We start from the raw sequence: 19,253 nt of genomic DNA on the forward strand, positions 1-19,253 counted from the left end.
TGGATGATTTGAAACAAAATCAGACAGAAAATGGGAATGAAAAAAATCTGTGTGGGCCAATTACATAATATTTATAATACATTCATGTTTCCTAAAAGATACACCTTTATATTATCCCCTGGAGGCACTCAAATATACTTTACAAGTCTAGCTTCACCACTGGATGAGCAAAATCAAGTGTGCTTCAACGGCAACGATACACTCATACAGAAAAGGTGATGAACACTGACTATTGTTCTGTCCATTAACATATCAGTCATCGTTGCATGAAAACATTAAGCAAACGAAACGAACATCCAGACACAAACACTTTTGTCCTGCGTCTACATTGACGTTTGAGAACAACATGTACCCAGCAGAGCGTGAATGAAGGACTGTGTTCTCTGTCCTGCCCGGAGTCGCAGATCATGCTGGTGGTCAGGGAGGAAAACAGAGATTGAGACCCAAGATGAAGGCAGAGAAGGAGGCTCCTTCAAAAGCTAAAATAATTTCACAGATTTTAATGCTCATGTGGCTTGGTTCCTTCAATTCAGGTACGTCTCATTTTCTACTGTAGGATTTGTGTAAGGTTTGCCGAGCAATGGTCACTTGCAAGTTCATGCATTTTGGAAAGGTTTAAGTTTGTCTTAGTTTGCATTGTAGCAAATGAAAAAACAGTTGAATACTGAAGTCTGTTTTTTTTATGGTACAAGCAGCAGATATAATTTTAGTAATGCAGTATGATGAATCAACACCAACTTGCTGGATGAAACAATCAAAGGGTCTTTCTTATGCAACATAGCACTCACATTTTTACTATTATGTATTACTGCTGTTCTTTCACAATATCAGCTGGATTCAGGAAGAAAATATCAAAAACGGGCTGGATTTGGTTTTTAAAGTTTCATATTTATGATGAATGTAAATGAAACATGTAGAGGGTTTGACGCAATATGTTATGACCAGAGGCTTGTGGTTATTTTTACTGTGCGATGCATAATATTGTATCATCTGAATCTGAAAACTGATCATTGTGGCCATCACAAAGGTAGTATTTGTTGTTTGGGCTATTGGGTTGCATTAAACTGCGTGGGTGCTTTTAAATTCCTGAGCTCACCCTTTGTAAGTAATACAGTAATTGTGCCTTCAGGCTGAACCAGTGTTTTCAGACATTCAGTAACTTTCAGCTGTGGCTGTGTGTCTCATCACTGTCCTGCTATTGTTGTGACTAGCAGTAGAGTCACTGAGTTGTTCTGTTTCTGCAAAGCTAGCATGGCATCTGGACTGCTCCCAGTGTTCTTTTCATGAACTGCCAAGAAGGAAATTTGAACAAACAATCCCCACTTTTGTTGGCTCATGCTGGCCCATCCCAACAACTGACAGCTGTTCCCATGGCAATGTAGATCCGCCATGCAGACTGGATTCAGTATACAGCAGAGATGGGGCGTGATGCCCACACAAGCCTTTGGCTAACCACTGTATCGCTCACTGTAGTTAAAATACATCAACAATAAAACCAACATGTAGAGTGAAAGGTTATTCCCATCATGCCTGTGCGCAAGAACTGTTGTTTGCTCATAAAGCTATTGCAATAGAAAGCAGGATCCTTAAAATGTATATTCAAATTTGATGATTGCACTGTACACAACGTACTTATGTCCATCTAACAGTCAGTGTCTGCAGGACGTTGTGGGCCCTTTATGTAGCAAGTCAGAATCAAGGAGGTTAGGGTGCTGGGCGGGTGTCTCATCTAAACTAATAGCAGGAGATGAAATCTGCATCACACTGAAGACCGACAATTTATGTTTTGTTATTTTTTACCATGTGCAGACATTACATGAATCAAATTTTTTTTATGTAAAACAATGCAGAGGTTTATATATATAGGTTGAATATTGCATAACTGGACATGCCACATAATTTCTGCAGATGTATGATTCTCAGCAACATGATCTAAAGTTGTCAAAATGTAAATAGTTGTTGATATAACAGCTGTACACATCTCAGACGACTATGGTAGGTAGATTACGATTGGTGTCACTTTGTCTATTGTGAAATAACAATACAATAATGATTTATACACATATTAATAGCACTTGGGCACATAAACACCTAGAATATATATATTTATTTTCTTTAAGCTGGACTGTAAATAATCAATTGTTGACCTCTCTGTGTTTCTCTGCAGGTAGGGTACTGGCAGTAAATATGACCATCCCAAACACTCTTATCAGAGGTACAGTAGGAGGGGAGGCCCTGCTGTCTGTCAGCTATAGTAGCGTCAGCCTCGACCTGCCGGTCATCAAGTGGCAGCTCAAGCGGGAAAAGTCTGTCACTGTTGTCCAGTCGATTGGAACTGACATCATTGGGACGCTGAGGCCTGAGTATCGTGACCGCATCCTGGTATTTGAAAATGGGACTCTGCTTCTCCACAACCTCAGACTCTCTGACGACGGAACTTATGACGTGGAGATCTCCATTACAGATGACACATTTACAGGAGAGGGTAGCATCACGCTCACTGTGGATGGTAAGAAAACAAGCTTGGTCGTGTGATTTGGGAAATTAACGTAAGGGCAAAAAATCACACCAATTTCATTTTAGTGTGAACCAGAAAACATATGTCTGTCTTTGACGAAGACTCAAGTCCAATTTAAGTCCCAGTTGAGTTGAGTATGGATGATGGCAGCTTCCAGAGATGTGTTTTACTTTAATGTCTTTCTCCTGAAAGTAAGACCACCATTTTACTTTTTACTCAGTGAGTAAAAAGGACAAGAACAAGTTTAGCCAAGACAGGATGCAGGAGAAAGCTGGGACTTTTTTAATTTTGTATGGGTAAACTGATAAGAGGATTTCTTTTTACTGTACTGTCAGTAGTTATGGTAGACGTTGCAGTGCTGGTCCATTAACCTCGCTGAAGACACATGACATCCTAATCCCCTCTTGTATTAGCTCAGGCTCACCTTTAACCTCTCCAACCGCGTTGTATGGTAGAAGAGAGGCATTCGCCCTGCTCACAAAGGCCTGTGTGAAGGTCACCTGTATACTAAGAAGAGTAGGAGGAAGCAACAATGTTGCACAAGAGACAATTTGTGTCAGGGAGAACTATTTCCTCCTACTCGACTGCTGAGAATGCAATCCTCCGTCATCTGATGGCTTCAAGACTTCATGGCGCTTAAGATTCATCTACAATACACTAATGCGCAATGTTGTTGTAAGTCAACAATTTGAAAAATATATTACCATAATTGAACATTATGTAGCATTGTGATATACCTATATTTTCACCTGAAAATAAGAACTGTTGTGTTTTCAGGGGAATGAGGACAGATGTTCAAGTTAAACCTCATCAAGCGGTCATGTGCCACGGCATGTTAACTGAGAGACTACTTACAAGAAATAAATAGTGAAAATTAGTGCAAACTCATACTGAACAAACTCAGAAATATACTCACAAAAAGGTTTGATACTAACTCATTAAATAATAAATAATGGCGAAAGGTAAAAAAAAAAAAAAAGCATGTGCTAAAATATACTGTATATATGCACACATAATGGAAAGAATGAAAATACTTAAGGGCAATGTGACAATAATATGCAACGCTATAAATATGTGATACTACTCGGAATGGATCACCCTGAAAAATACTTCTTTTCAGACAACAACGATAATGGCAGATACAATAATAAAGGTATAATGTTGGCATAAAAAGCCACAGTATAGTGTTAATAGAAACTAAATGTAGAAACAAGTTATTGAAAAGGGGAGGAGTCAATTTCCTTGTAAGGCCTGGAATAAAAGTTGGCCTGAGGGTGCTGAGCCAAAATGTTTCCCATTTTAAGATATGCTTGAGTCTATCTGCACCCCTTGCATTTGACAGCATGTTTCCTGTTCTTTTGTTTCTATTTACATATTGAAAACTATCCAATCTACTGCTGCATTCATCCAGAGTCGATATCCAAGCCCTACATCCACATGGAAGCTTCCTCAGTACTGGAGCGCAGCGAAAACGTCATCCTCAACTGCTCGCACGACAATGGAACCAGGACTGCATACAGGTGGTTCAAAGGCGGGAAGCCACTGAACAACATGACGAGGTTCATGTTGTCAACTGACCAGAAGCTCTTGACCATCTCACGGGTGTTGATGGCAGATGATGACATCTACAGCTGCACAGTGGAGAATCCTGTGGGCAATATGACAAGCCAGCCAATCAGACTGACTGTCTACAGTAAGTAGACAACTAGAGTTCAACACATCATGCTCAACGCAGTGAAACACGTGAAGCAAACGTTTTGAAGTGTTACTTGAAGCCAATGTATCCAACGTTTTATGATATTTCATGTTTACATATTTTATAAACAACTGTATGCTGGATTTATGCCGCTAGCATGTCTAAAAGAAGCTTTATTCTCAGATTTTGTTCATATATAGTCAACAATAATATTCTGTAAAATACTTTTTTGTTTTTCATCTTCTCTGAATCTGTAATTTTGCATATCCTGCCAGGAAGAAGTTCCCTCTATATCATCCTTTCCACTGGGGGCATATTCCTCCTCATCACTTTGGTGACAGTGTGTGCCTGCTGGACGCCTTCCAAAAAGTAGGAGTTGTTGCTAACAAGCTTTTAAATCAACCCTAAAAAGACAAGACTGGAGTGCAAGTAAACAAACATTATCGCATAACATTAAATGCATTGAAATTCCCTTGTCTTTGTTAGGCGACGACATCCATCGCTTTCCAGCGCTTATGACCACTTTGATCACTCACCAATCAATCAAACAGGTAGAGTATGATCATACTGAATACATATTGCCCTGTGATGACAGTTAATACAAAAATGGATCAGCTGATATGAATGAGATTGGATTGATAGCGATTCTGAAATTAGGCGATGTGTGTAAATGACAGTCCAATGTTTTATGCTTTGCCACAGCTGATGTGCTTCCAAAAAGGACAGAGCATAATGGAGTACATGCTGTAACTTCACTTTACATCCTGCAGCAAAAGGTATCTCTCTTATCACTCTGAGCGTATCACATTCTGTAACTCAAAGACTGCCAGACACAAATCTGAAGCAACACTATTAAAAGTAATAATAATAATTTATGACGTAAATTAGATTACAATCGTTCAATTCTTGAACAATAAACAGACATGAATCAATATATTGCCTTTCATACCATAACTAAGGACAGAACGTATAAATTAGCTTACAAAATGAATGCATCCTCTTTAGGAATACTTTATTCATCAGGGTTTAAAACGAACACCACTAAATGCTGGATATTAAAAGACACAAACACCAATATATGTTTGTCTGGTTTACTGGTTTAAAATGTATCCGAAAGGAAGGTATTTCACAAGACCATTAATTATGATCTAAGGTAAATCAGATACACAGATCAGGGTGTGGAGCATTTAGAAGTCAAAAATATCATACAAAACAAATTGTCAGGACTAATCCCAATCGGCTGTTGCTCATAAGTGATTGGATGGATTTAAGCTAAAGTTGTCATGTTTTGCAGGATCCCTCAACAGATGACTCATCCAGCAACAGTATTGGATCTCCTTCTGAATTTGACAACCCTCCGTGCTACACCAGTTGCCCCAACTACAGCGAATCTCTGTCCCAGTCGAATGGGTCCCCGGCCCGCTCGTCCCACAGGTATACCTGAAAGCCCATCAGCCTAAACGCTCCACGCGCAGCAGGTGGGAGGTCAGTCCTACTGTATGCTGCTCCTGACACTGGGTGGCGACATCCTGCACATCAGCCCGGAGTTCAGGAATGATCGCTTTCAGGATCTGGGGTTTTACAATAATGTCTGTTTGATTTTATTAAAGTAAACTGTAACTTCAATATAGGTTGCTTTTAAAGTTAAAACCATATCAGACAAGTTGAAGTCTCTTTGGGATCACCACTAACCACCGTTGTTGTTGTTGTTGTTGTTGTTGTTGTTGTTGTTGGTTACTGGAACTACAAAATCAAACATTTTGGAACGGGCACGGAGTCTGCATGAAGCTGAGGTGGGGCAAGAATGATGCAACTACACATTGATAATGATACTGTTCTTATGCTCAATTCAAAATCATCACCAAGCCAAAGGGGTTCGTTTTTTAGGATTAAGAAATTACAGATTAGGTGGGAAAAAAATCATCCTCAGAAATTATACTTTATTACTCTTTTACAGTGTTATGTGTGATATTGTCTCTAGTGTTGATGAAATAAAATACAGCTGTTACCTTGTGACATTTTGTGAAATACTGTAAATTACTATTTTAGTTGTACTAGATGATTTAATAGCATTTGTAAGGGGCAGAAAGAGAAAAGCCCAGTTGATGGAGGGTATGAGTTTTTTACTCAAATAAAATGTGAAACATTTGTCAGGTGCCTTCTAATAATTTCTCTGTGCTCTTTGAGTCTTAACGTAATGTTATTGAAAGCCAGGCATGCAACTAATTAGCATTTTGTTTGTTTATAGCGTGAACATGAAGGTAAAAACAACAATTTGTGTTTATGGAGGCATGCGTTATAACTGTGCAAAATTAATGAATTGTCTGACTGGGAGATTCATACGAAAGTGACAGACATCTCTGGACTTCATTTTTAAAAAAGGATGATATATATATATATATATATATATATATATATATATATATATATATATATATATATACACATGTGTGTGTGCGTGCGTGCGTGCGTGCGTGCGTGTGTGTGTGTGTGTGTGTGTGTGTGTGTGTATGTATATCTGTAGGTAGAGGTTGTGTATCTGGTACAGATAATCCATAAATAAACTCTTGTGATGGAAGGTAATATCAACTCAAAATAAAAGAAAGAGGATTGGACAGTGAGGCCAAGTGGAGTTTACAAAACTTGACTTTTGTAAATGTCTTTTCTTGTTTTGTATGCATTAACAAAGTTATTTATGGTTAAATCTATGGGTAGCTGCAGTTCAGTCCTTACATGGCTCTGCGAGATGTGCTTACAATATTGGGTAAAGGTTCACCCTCTAGAGTTACGCAACATCAGCTCTAAAAATACTGCCCACATGTCAATAAAATAGTACTATATTGCGCTGAAACTGTCCTTGCAAGGGAGAGATATCCGAATATACAACCCTTGTCACTGAAATGGCTTTGTTTCCATAATGGTTGCTGCAGGAAGGGTCAGAGTTCGGAGTTACATGACTAAACCCTGCAAATAAAACGGGTTTTCCCACATAAGAGAACATATTTCAGCACTCAAGACAGCATGTTTTGAAATCACACAAGCGGGTGTTTAAAGGTCTTGGCGGTGATTGGCTGAAACGAGGAACCAAAATCTTAGAGCTCACCAACGTGCCATCTTATTGGACCAATCAGTTGCAAATATGCACGTAACGCGCACGACGCATACAGGAATGGTTGTGGAGTTTTGGAAAGGATGTTATCGTTAGCCATGATAAAACCGGACGTTTTTACATGGCCTTCAAAAATAAAAGCACAAAAATAATTGAAACGTAGAGTAAGATTTAAAGCTTACTCTATGCCTAATTTATATGTTGCTGTGTGATTTATTCATTTATTAATGCAGTCATTCCCAAACACTGGGTTGGTCGCAGGACATTTCATTTGGATCATCAAAAATATTTGCAGAATTTCTACTATAGACTTTTATTCAACATTTGCAGCTGCATGAGCCATAAGAGGGAGCCTGCATGTAAATATTGTTCTGTTAATTGCAACTCACTTATGACATTGGGTTGCAATGGTTGGTCTTCCCAGAACAAGAAATTGGGAAACACTGACTTAATATATCAAATCATATAATAATTTACTTGTTGATAATATTTTGTATAAATAATCAGAACTTGTAAAGTAACTAATAACACATTGTTTTGAGTAATTCCAGTAGAGTAAAAAGCACAATATCTAGAAAAGAGAAAAAGCAGAAAAGTAGAGAAGTAGCAGAAAATGAAATAATGAATAAAATACAAGTACTTCAAAATGTTATATAAATGTCAATTCAATTAGTACTTTCCACTGCTGCCAATAACAACTTCCACACGTTTAAAACATAAGCTAAAACAAACAGTCCCCTAAAATAGTAACATAGATATTTCCCTGGAAACATGTTCAAAAAGTACAGTCATCAAAACTATAGACACGTCTCATGCTTTTATCGTGAAGGGCACCACCGGAAGTCCCACTTCTGCGTTGGTTTGGCTTTGACACTAACAGCAGCACAAGCACAACTGTTGCACAGCGGAGGCTGAACGTCACCCAGAAACAACAGCGGTTTTCTAGCGACAGAGGGGAAGATGTTGTTCAGTCCAACGGGTTACACTGAATGCTTACGCGAATGGGAGGATTTAGAGAAGAACTACCAACAGATTCAGGTGGGTCAAACAGCGGCGAGACTTGCCCGGGCTACACCCACGGGAGGGCGCCTGCCTCCGGGGAGGCTAGCAGTGGCGGTGGGGTCGGTGGGTGGCGATCAGCTGAGCGGATTACTATGGTTGTAACGGAACCGTGAAAGACGAAACAAAAGTCAGTTTGGACTTAGATTATGTGACGAACTGCTTCCGATGGTACATTGTTGTTCTATCTAGTTGGCCACCAAAGAACCTTTAAAGTATACTTTTACGACTCCACCAACGTTACATTACAGAGGGAGATAATGTACTTTTTAGTACTCCACCTGTAACGTTCACTGGCCGTTATTCGGGTCGAGGCTTCCACAGGATCACTATGACCACACGGCTAAATGTGCCGCAGCTGTCATCGTACGTCACATGCTTAGTAAGCAAAAAAAAAAAAAAAAAAAACTGTTTCTTTTTTTGTATGATCAAATTTTAGAAATGCATTAAAAAAAACAAGAAGTTACAGTAAAGAACAGAACAGAAGTGTAAATATTGACATATATATATATATATATATATATACACAGACACACACACATACACTGTACAGTCTTAACTTCCCACTACTGGTGATGCCCACCCCCTTCATACATTTCCGATTATTATACAAGGGAATGTATTATTTTATGATACAATTACATACATTGTTAGATTTAGCTTAAAGGCCCAGACCAGGATATGGTAGTTTTTTTCTTTCGTACTTTGTATATTCTAGCTGTTCACAATGACTAGCCTTTTTCTTTGAATATAACCAAACAGTCCCATCATTTATAATTAACACGCCCTGATAAGATAAGTTTTGATTGGTGTTTTCACTATCATGAAAAATATCAATAGAATTAAAGTCTGATGGCAAAAGACAAACAACTAAATATGATTGTGGTGATTTGCACGTTACCCAAATAACAATTCTGGCTTATTTATGTGACAACCTGTTTCCAAACAGTATTTTAAATATAAATGTATTATCATAATCAATGGCCTCTATTTTTCTGATTTATTTAAGAAATAACACAACGTAAACTTGGCAGCGCACAACACAACGTTTTGTATTTCTGTTTTTTTTTCACCTCCAGGACACCCATCGTTTATACAAACAGAAACTCGAGGAAGTGACGAAACTGCAGGACAACTGCTCTGGTGCCATAGCACGACAGAGAAAGAAACTGAAAGAGCTCACTGCCTCTTTAGAAGGGTTTGTATTGAGCAGAGTGGATTCATTTCTGGGTCCGTTGCATGATGCCATGGGGCCCAGAAAGACTTTTTTCCATTGACTTACATTGTCTGTAACTCAGAGGATAACCTTTTTTTTGTAGTGAATCAACTTCCCATTAAGAAAATGTGATAAAAATTGTTAATTTGCGCAGATTGTCTTGCTAAACAGAACTTGTGAGTACCATAAAACAAGTTTGCCACATTTTTCGGCAATTGTTTTTTCTTTTCTGAATAACCTGGTACACTGCCCCAGCCTATCAACAGCAAACCGAAATGTAACAACGGAACGTGATTATGTATGCAAGTCTGTGCTGTGTTACAACCATGTCATAATGTTTTTCTTCCGTTTTTAGATGCAAAGAAAATCATTCAACGGCCAAATTGAATCCAGAGGACGTGGATGCCATCGCTGAAATGGAAAGCTCCATCAAAGATAGAACAGATGCTTTTTCTGAGATGGAAAGTTTTCTGCCAAAGAAGAACGGGTGTGATTTTGTCATTTGAGTCACTTTTTACTTCATGTTAACTGTTAGTATTACAATTCTTTCTCCAGCAGACATGGAAAATGCCAAAATGTTCAATGTAGTTGAAGTAGCATCAATTAGTAGTAGCAGCTTATCAAGAACCACATTTCATTGCAATATAAAAAACACAAAATAAGGAAACAATGTAGGATGTCTGCATTGTGTTTGACTGGCATCTATTCCTGTTTAGGTTATACCTCAATCTTGTTTTAGGAAACGTCAATGTAACACTCCTCAACAAACAGTCAAAGTAAGTCCCGCTTGTCTTCTTACAACCCTAAAAAAGGTAAAGTCATGTCAACATTACATTAACATGTTATTATTTCAGATTTGCCTACAAAGATGAATACGAGAAATTTAAACTGGTCTTCACGGTCATCCTCTTCGTGTTCTCCTTCACATGTCGCGTTTTATTCAGCGACAGGTAAGATTTCTAGATGCAGAACCTTTCAGCAGGATTTTGTGTGTGATTGACAGAAAATGAACTACAGGGCCCATGTTTATTTGTATACCACATTAAACAAGGCAATTCAGAGTACTTTACATAAAACCATCAAAACAATGCAAAATAAATCAGGATTTTAAAACAATTATGGAATTATGCAAAACCTTAACAGAATTAAAAGGTTGCAGTGCAGTTTAAAATACAATATAGAAATTTATCAATATCCTTCAATTAAAAGGTAACGGCTAACAAAAGTCTTCATTTAAAGAAGCTGAGTCTCAGCATACCAGCAGCTTTCAGGGACTGTGTTCCAGATATGTGGAGCAGAAAAACAGGAAGGATCATGTCTTAGTGCAAACATGTAGTTAAATTATGGAAATGCCCAAACTAAATTGTATAATACCCTATTTCCTAATTAGTACATGACTGATGTCATATCTTTCCCATTTATAGAGTTTTTTAGAGGTCAACTGTGGATTTTTTAAAGCCTATATAGTAACGATACCGTAGCTGTGGATTACATTGTTGGAATATGTTCCATTTACAATATGCGATGTCCTGTGGTTTACGACTGCCCAGGACTAAGTCTGTTGAGCGTCTTGTGTTGTAAATGCCCCTCTTACAAACCAATAATGTCCGTGCATTTTCCCGGGGTGAGGAGGAGCCTAAAGCCTGCTGGATTATTTGGAGAGAACGTTGAATTGATAAGTAAATTGAAGTGACAGTTGAGCGGTTTCTTATCCTTTTCGTCCACGGCCAATAGTTTCATTGTATACACTTTACTGTGATGGAGAGAATAACTGAAAATGTGTCAAATATCACATGATTACAACTTGTGTGCTTATCGCGAAATCAACTGTGCCATCAGAACCGCAGATTTTCAACCCACAATTTCTAATCCCTCACCAGGAAGATTAACCCTTTGTATGTAGTCAAGTCCTCAGATAATTGAATGGTTTGTTGAAAGACTTCTTTTATATGTGTGATTTTGGTTGCGTTTAACTTCTTTGTGCTGTTTGTTTCAGAACCCTAGATGCCTTGTTTAACTTCCTGTTGGTGTGGTACTATTGCACGCTCACCATCCGGGAAAGTGTCCTCATCAGCAACGGCTCAAGGTGTGCAACAAATTTAATTTTCATTGTTTTTATTATAATAACTACAAAAGTGTCAGCAACTACCACGGCTGTTATGTTTAACACAAAGCACAATTGCCACCTTGCCCCGACCGCAAAGGTATCGTGTTACAATCCGCCTCCGACTGCAACATGCATGGGAGACCAGACGAGTTAAGCAATAAATAGACATTTATTTAAAGACCATCACAACCTAAAACAAGCTGCAGTGTTGAAGACAGGAGGAGAGCAGCCAGGAAGGCAAAGGGAGCAAACCCTCCATCTTCAGGTGTTGACTCTTTATAGCCACCAGCTCAGGCTCATAAGGTGCAACACACTCCATAAAAAGAGTGGTTCCACCAATAATACTGACCTTAAAATGTACAGACAGTCTTTGTGCATCTCCCAGCCCGCCAACTCAATCTCGACACCGCCACCCAGCAACTCCAACATCTGGAGAAGCATCCAAGAGTGAGAGCTGAGAAGAAGTCCAGAGAGATTACACTGCAATATGAAACCGAACAAGATTGAACAGTAAAGTTTCTCAGGAGGGCCAGTTCATACACAGAGGAATGCAGGAACGAGTGTTGAACACCCAGAAATGGAATTTCTATAATTACCAGCTGACAGACAGAACTACCATGAGTGCCAATCCAAAGTAGCACCCAGAAGGTCCCTCTGACACAACGGCTCTCTAGCCAACCAAGTCGTCCACACACGCACAGCACAAAGGAGGCAACCCAATTACAACGCAGCTCACACCAACCAAGCCATGAACTGTAAGCGCACATGGTCACAGAAACCGTTCACCACGTCACTCTAACGACTAACTTGCATAGCATGTGAACCATTACATACTGCAGCAAGAGTCTTCAGGTTCTCAAGGTTAACACCTGCAAGGTAAGTGGGTACAACTACACAGACAACCAACAGGCTGTGCAACGCTCTAATTACCAACTATAGAATAATCTAGAACAGCATCCAATCCAAACCACCAGCGCTCTAGTAACTCCTCCAGTACTCTCAAGACGCCACTGCAGCCATCGAGGAAACAAACAGACTGAACTCAACCCAAACTGAATCCCCTAGGCGGAGCTTTAACCCCCGCAGAACACCGGGCCCAGGTGCTTTCCATTAGGATGACTTTCCCCTCCTTCCTGCAGGTGCTTCTCATTAGGGTAATCTCCTCCCTTCCGTTACCTGAAGGAAACAGACAGACAGACAGAGTCTAGGGGACTGTCATACCATGTTTAGAGGACCACCACAAAAATGTTTTTTTTTAAATCACAAGCATATTACAGCTCAGACATACACCTCAGGAAAACTACAGCTGCTCAAATTAACCAACAGGAAACAGCCTGCTCACCACACTCGGCCATGTGTCCCGAACAACCAGATTTCGCAGCTCATCACCTAACGAGGTGCACCTGCCTACTAGGCTACTAACGATCTCTGCACGTCAAACCAATTACAACCAGTGCGTTCCACTTCACTGCAAAACCCTGGTCAATCAAATAGAGGGACTGCAACATGGATGGGAGACCGGACGAGTTAGAAGTGGTAAATAGACATATACTTAAAGAACACAACTAACTTAAAAAAAAATTAAAAAAATAAGCTGCAGTGTCGAACACAGGAGAGTAGTCAGCCAGGGGGAGCGAGCCCTCCGTCAACAGGTGTTGCATCTTTAGAGCAGCCACCAGCTCGGGTGTGGCTCAGTTGATGAACAGCCTGAAAGACAAAACACAAAGCAAGCAGGACCCCTAGTGGAAGGGAGATGTCGTCACATTCAGTCATGTGTTTCACCCACATAACAGATGCTCACCGTGTAACACTTGCTGTGGACTGTTTTATGCTCCTTCTGATCACAAACCGTCAGCCCTGCTGTGTGTTTACTTCCTGTTTGCCAAACAAACGTATAATAGCTAGCGCTCCTCCAACAAGCATAATCAGATGAATGAGCACAAATGATGTCAGGCTCATGGGTCCAGCTGTATGCAAGACCAGCCGTGGAGAGACACTACTTCAAGCATAACATCCTGCTGCTCCGGTAGTTCTACGCACAGTCTTGTTCAGTTTCAGTCCATGTTGTTTCAGGATCAAAGGTTGGTGGGTTTTCCATCACTACGTGTCAACCTTCCAGTCAGGAGTCATGCTCACTTGGTGAGTTATATTGTCCACTTTTCTTTAGAGGACGGGTTTTATGCACTTAGCATACCAGCACAAAATGATATATTATAATGATGTATTGACTTGTATGATCTTCAACCTGATAAAGGTCATACACGTTTGGCTTTGTGCTTCCTAACCAAATGTGTTCGCAGGCCTGACGGCGCTCTCTACCAGATGTTTAGGAATCAGTTCCTAACATACTGTCTATACCAAAGTAAGTGTAATTTTTTAATTTACTTAATACCCTTGATACAAAATAACCTCTATGTATAAAAAGGATATGTTATTCCCTATAAGCCTAAATTGACCATTCAGAATAATAGAGTCGTCCTCTCAGACTTCGGACTTTTGAACAAAGTACGAGAAAGCTACCACGAGTTTAACAAGAAAAGCAGATATTCTCAGAATTGTCTTCCTTATATTGAAACATTCCCAGTGTCTGGTCAATATGTGTGTGGTATCAAGTGTGGACAGTCCTTCACGTGAATCTGTCTGTTTCTTTGAGACTTATTACACACAGCATTCTGTGTTTAGAAGTGATATATTGGCCGATAACTTCCTTTTTTGTTCTCCATTCTGTTTGCAATGTAGGCTTTGTCCAGTTCCTCCAGTACTACTACCAGAGTGGCTGTTTGTACAGACTCAGAGCTCTGGGAGAAAAACATAACATGGACATTACAGTTGGTGAGTGCACTCTAAACTGCTGTCGGTCAATAGTTTGTTGAATGGATGAAATAATTCAAGGAGAAGAGGTTCCACAGATGATGAATCCTAACGACCTCGGTGATTTCCTGACTTTTCATCTAGCGCCACTTGCAGGTTCACGTTTGTGGTTTTGAGTGAAATATCACACATAATGTGTCGCCCTCGGGATGAATTGAAATAACTTGGTGATCTACTGACTTTTCATGTTTGCCATCATCGGGTCAAGATTTTAATTCGTCAAATACTTTAGTTCATTCACCAGATACCTGGAAAAAAAACCTTGTGTTTAGTACTAATTAGCGCTAAACTAAGACTGTTAACACGGTATATGATATAATTAATATCAGTTCGGTGACTCTCCTATCCTCTCATAACCTCTCCTCTCCTCTCCTGGTGTTCAGAGGGTTTCCAGTCCTGGATGTGGAGAGGATTGACCTTCCTACTGCCTTTCTTGTTCTTTTGTCATGTGAGTAGCTTCTCTCTTAGTGGTGCTGAATACACCTAGGGCTTATTAACCAGCGTTTTATAATCAAAACGAATAGATATTAATAATTGCTTGTTCAGAAATGCTTAATTAGAAACTATGGACTTTTCTTACACCATTACTGGCTTTTGAAAGTGTTCATGACTGTTGCCTGTTCATCCTCCTCCAGTTCTGGCAGCTCTACAACAGCATAACACTGTTCCAGATGTTTCAGCTCCCAGAGTGTAAAGAGTGGCAGGTTTGTACACCGGAGAGCTTCAACGTTCTCTCGTTCATACTTGCAAAACTGTCATACCAGTTCTTCTAAGTCATATATCTCAATTGTGTCAGTAGGGGAAGAATGGCTCCCACCGGTCTGCAATTTGTCTTTGTTTTAACCGACAATGACCCTAATACGCCGTTATACAAACTTCATTAATTGCGTGCACAACTGTCTTTATACAACACGGTTTTAATACGGACTTAATGGGTCTTTTTTTTATCACAAGGATTTATGACCAACTTAACAAAAACATACAACCTGCATGTAAAAATACAAAAAAAAATGTAAAAGAATTCTGGCTTGTATTATTTAAAACCTGTTCTTCTATTTCCACTATTCCTTAACATCAGGACATGTAACAAGCACATAGCTTTTATTCAGACTCAGTGGAGACTGAACAACTTCTGATATAAATCCTGTATAAAGATATTAATACATATATTGTGGTGCGGTAAGCAAATACAGACAGTTGCTTTTTTAACACCATCTCTTTTTAAAGTTAAATAAAAGTCTCTGCCTCTGAGCTTCTTTTTTGTTGTTGCTGTGGTGTAGGTTGTGATGTGCAGCTGCTCTTACATGGTGCTCTTCATGGGAAACGTCTTCACCACACTTGAAGTGGTTTACCAGAAGTACATGAACAACCAGGACAAGTCCAAGAACTTATAAGGAAGAGAACAACCAAAATAAAATCCTGTTTGTGGAACGTGCAAAGTTAAAATTGGCTCTAATATTCTCTTTAGAGCGGTTTATCGATGGTATGATTGTTGTCCTCGTCGACCATTTACATGTACTGCTACTTTTAGCAATATCCTTTTTAATTCATTTTTGTGTCAATGAGCGATCTGTTTTACGAGCAGGTCACAGACATTATCCCTTTGACCTGTCGATATAATGTCTCAGCAGGATCTTCAGTCACCTCAATAAACCTCCGATGAATAAATGTTACTGAATATGGAAATAGCTAAGTTATTTGCATCATGATCATTTGGGGAAATCTTTTGTTTCTCAGCACCTGCACTGTATTTTAGCCTTTCAGAAAATGCCAATAAAACACTCCAAAGTTCAAACAATCAAGTGTTTTTGTTTTTACTGCCACTATTTAAGGTTACGAGATCTTCTAATCCACATTTGTAATAACATGTTTCTTTAGTATAGCCTCAACCTAACTCACTGAGGTGTATTTCCAGCGTCCAGGAACATTTCACCCCAAAAAATTATAATTTTTACATAATTTACTCAATTTGTGTTACCTTAAATTCTTTTACAAAAAAAACTTCTTGATGAAGTTAAGTAAATTATGGCGTTAAACAACAGCTATATTGTGCTACTCACGGTACGAGACCAACGTGTTTCACTCTTAACTTATTAAATGCGGCTCTCAAATTATTTTTATCAAGAATGTTTACCAAATTTTGATTATTTTTTCACGCTTTGAGAAAATGAATACAAGTGATAATTTTTTAGTTGAAATATTCCTTTGAAGTCTGGCTTAAAAAGCTTATTGCATTAAGTAATTGATCCTTGTTCCATTTAACGATCATTTGAAAACTGTTATTTAAACCGTTTATTATTGCATTACATCAAAATGACCACAAGGTGGAGACATTGAATTTCATTAGCAGACGAACAGGGTTCTGCTGGTAATGTAAACACTCTGGGTACACACTGTCTTTATTTATGGACAAACATCACACTTTTTTTTTTTTAATCTAAGGTCAGTGACAGAATCTCCTGAGGGTGATCACAGTCCGCCATCTGGTTCTGCGGGACTCTGAGGAAGATGAGGAGGTGTTGAATGGTTATGCTTATTGTTCATATGCCAACAAGATCAAGCATCAATTTCACTGAGTGAATGTTACTAATCAGTGAGTGGTTCTGCTGTAGTTTGAACAAGACAATTAGACCTCAGTAGGAAGGCTGGACTTATGGCTCAAGGGCCACATGTAGAGTCCGTACTGGTAGACCCCCCTCTTTAATGTCAATCTGGCCTCTTGTCTTACTACTCGTCAACATGTTTATAGTTCTTAAGAAGGGCTGTGGTCCCACTGTGGTGGCAGCACCCCTTGGGGTTTCTGTGGTTGAGAGGGATTATGGAACACGAGTGACTAATTGTAACGTTTAGTGGCCTGACATTACCAGCTGCGACAGCAACGCTGGTAATGTTTTTACCTTTTAATAAGTCAGAGTGTGTGTGTTTGTGTTTGTGTTTGTGTGTGTGTGTGTGTGTGTGTGTGTGTGTGTGTGTGTGTGTGTGTGTGTGTGTGTGTCATCATTACAGAATGGGGTCCTGGAGAAGACTTTACTGATTATAAGTCTGGCTCTGGACTGTGTCATCATGATAACACCTTTACAGGAGTTGAGATCAAAATGAAAGTGGAGGTCGAAGATGGGTGTGTCCGAGAGAAGGCGTCGGCAGTGGGGTTGTGTGAAAGTGGGGAAGGGGCCATTGGCCCCCCGCACTTTACAGCCCTGATCCAAATTGCCGTAACGGCTGGTGTGATCCAATCGCAAGATGGTCTCTCGGCCTCTATTGTCCCATGTCTCGAGTCATTGTGGCCAATATGCTTATTATTTCATTTGTCATTTTCTTTGCTTTTTGTGATTGGGATATTTGTGGGGGTTTTTTTTTTGTTGCATTTTTGCTTTTGAAATATTTGTAACTCAAAAGCATATAAATCTATGAATATGAAACACAATTCTAATAATATAGTAAAGTTTCTGTTACGTAAATTTGCATTTGAGAGAGGAGGAGGACATGCAACAAAGGTTCCCAGCTGTAACATAGCCAGGTATTTTGATGGTTTTTTTTCATATGAACCCTTCTGCCATGTCACTCTGGTGTATATTAGTTTAATGAAACATTGTAAATTAATAAAATAATGAGACAGGAACGTCCATTTTTCTCTAATACAGCAAATGTAATATCTGTTGGCACAAAATATAAAAACAACATGACCGTAAATCAGTCCTTCTTGAACATTTGCTGTAGTGTAGAGTCATTTCAGGGATTGAGAATCTCCTGTATGTACACATGTGCTCACACCCTCACCTTTACTTTTTATTCTGTATGAAGAATAAAAGAAGAATTGGTCAAAAGAAATAAGGTGGAGGGACTTTTTTTAAATTATTTTTTACGTATCTTTATGGATAAAGTAGTTAACCATCTTTTTTTATCCGGTCATAGAGCTTCAAGGCATTCCATCTATATAATGGACATAGTGGTCACTAATAAAACAGCCCAGAAATACAAACTAAAAATGGCTTCTATAAGTTTGAATGTGTATATATATGTCTATATGTATATATATATATATATATATATATATATATATATATATATATATATATATATATATATATATATATATATATATATATATATATATATATATATATATATGTATATATATATATATATATACATGACACAATAATACAAATATATACTGTTATTCATAAGCTTATAAGACAATAAAACATTACAAAAAGTTCTTTATGATGCTTTATGATTTACATTTCTACAGTAGAAGACAAAGAAATGGAAAGAATTTTGCGCAAAAGATCAGAGTGAATAATACCTGAAAAATTTAAAAAGGAAACCACCCTCACTCCCAGTTTATCACGGTAGAACTCCCCCCACCCCGGCAAAAAGTCTTGGATGAGTTAGTGCTGGAGGGCCAGGGAGAGCGAGGCAGGTCTGAACAAACGGGACGAAGAGCAAAGTGAATGGAGTGGTAGAGGAGGAGGAGGAGGAGGAGAGCTGGGTATTCTCCCAGCCCGCACCTCTTTCATCTTTCTCATTAAAGCATGGAGCAGTGGGGGCTGTCAAGAATGAGCCCAAGGACATGAGGATCGGGGACTGAGTCTGAGCCTCGCATCAGGAGGTGGCAAGGGGGAAGAAGGGAACAGCCACAGCACGCAGCCCGGGCCGCCATTGTCAAACCTCCAC

General features: G+C 39.1%; 2 protein-coding genes across 2 annotated transcripts; both read left to right on the forward strand.

Moving 5' to 3' along the window:
• The first annotated feature begins 311 nt into the window (after positions 1-311).
• On the forward strand, positions 312-6,495 carry LOC137802833 (hepatic and glial cell adhesion molecule-like). The gene is made up of 7 exons (XM_068600985.1): positions 312-533; positions 2,168-2,509; positions 3,930-4,211; positions 4,490-4,583; positions 4,701-4,765; positions 4,917-4,990; positions 5,509-6,495. Exons 1-7 carry the CDS (start codon positions 449-451, stop codon positions 5,656-5,658), a joined length of 1,092 nt encoding a protein of 363 aa, XP_068457086.1. The 5' UTR covers positions 312-448; the 3' UTR covers positions 5,659-6,495.
• A 1,648-nt stretch (positions 6,496-8,143) lies between these two features.
• Positions 8,144-16,022, forward strand: LOC137803055 (ion channel TACAN-like). Its single transcript, XM_068601317.1, has 12 exons — positions 8,144-8,361; positions 9,462-9,580; positions 9,954-10,085; positions 10,315-10,374; positions 10,453-10,548; positions 11,595-11,684; positions 13,779-13,844; positions 14,006-14,067; positions 14,445-14,537; positions 14,960-15,024; positions 15,212-15,280; positions 15,857-16,022. The coding sequence occupies exons 1-12, from the start codon at positions 8,284-8,286 to the stop codon at positions 15,968-15,970; spliced, it is 1,044 nt and encodes a 347-aa protein (XP_068457418.1). The 5' UTR covers positions 8,144-8,283; the 3' UTR covers positions 15,971-16,022.
• The last annotated feature ends 3,231 nt before the right edge of the window (positions 16,023-19,253 follow it).

This window comes from Clinocottus analis, unplaced genomic scaffold (assembly GCF_023055335.1).
Source record: "Clinocottus analis isolate CAN_PGR_092001 unplaced genomic scaffold, fCliAna1.0.p SCAF_5, whole genome shotgun sequence".
Classification (NCBI taxonomy): domain Eukaryota; kingdom Metazoa; phylum Chordata; class Actinopteri; order Perciformes; family Cottidae; genus Clinocottus; species Clinocottus analis.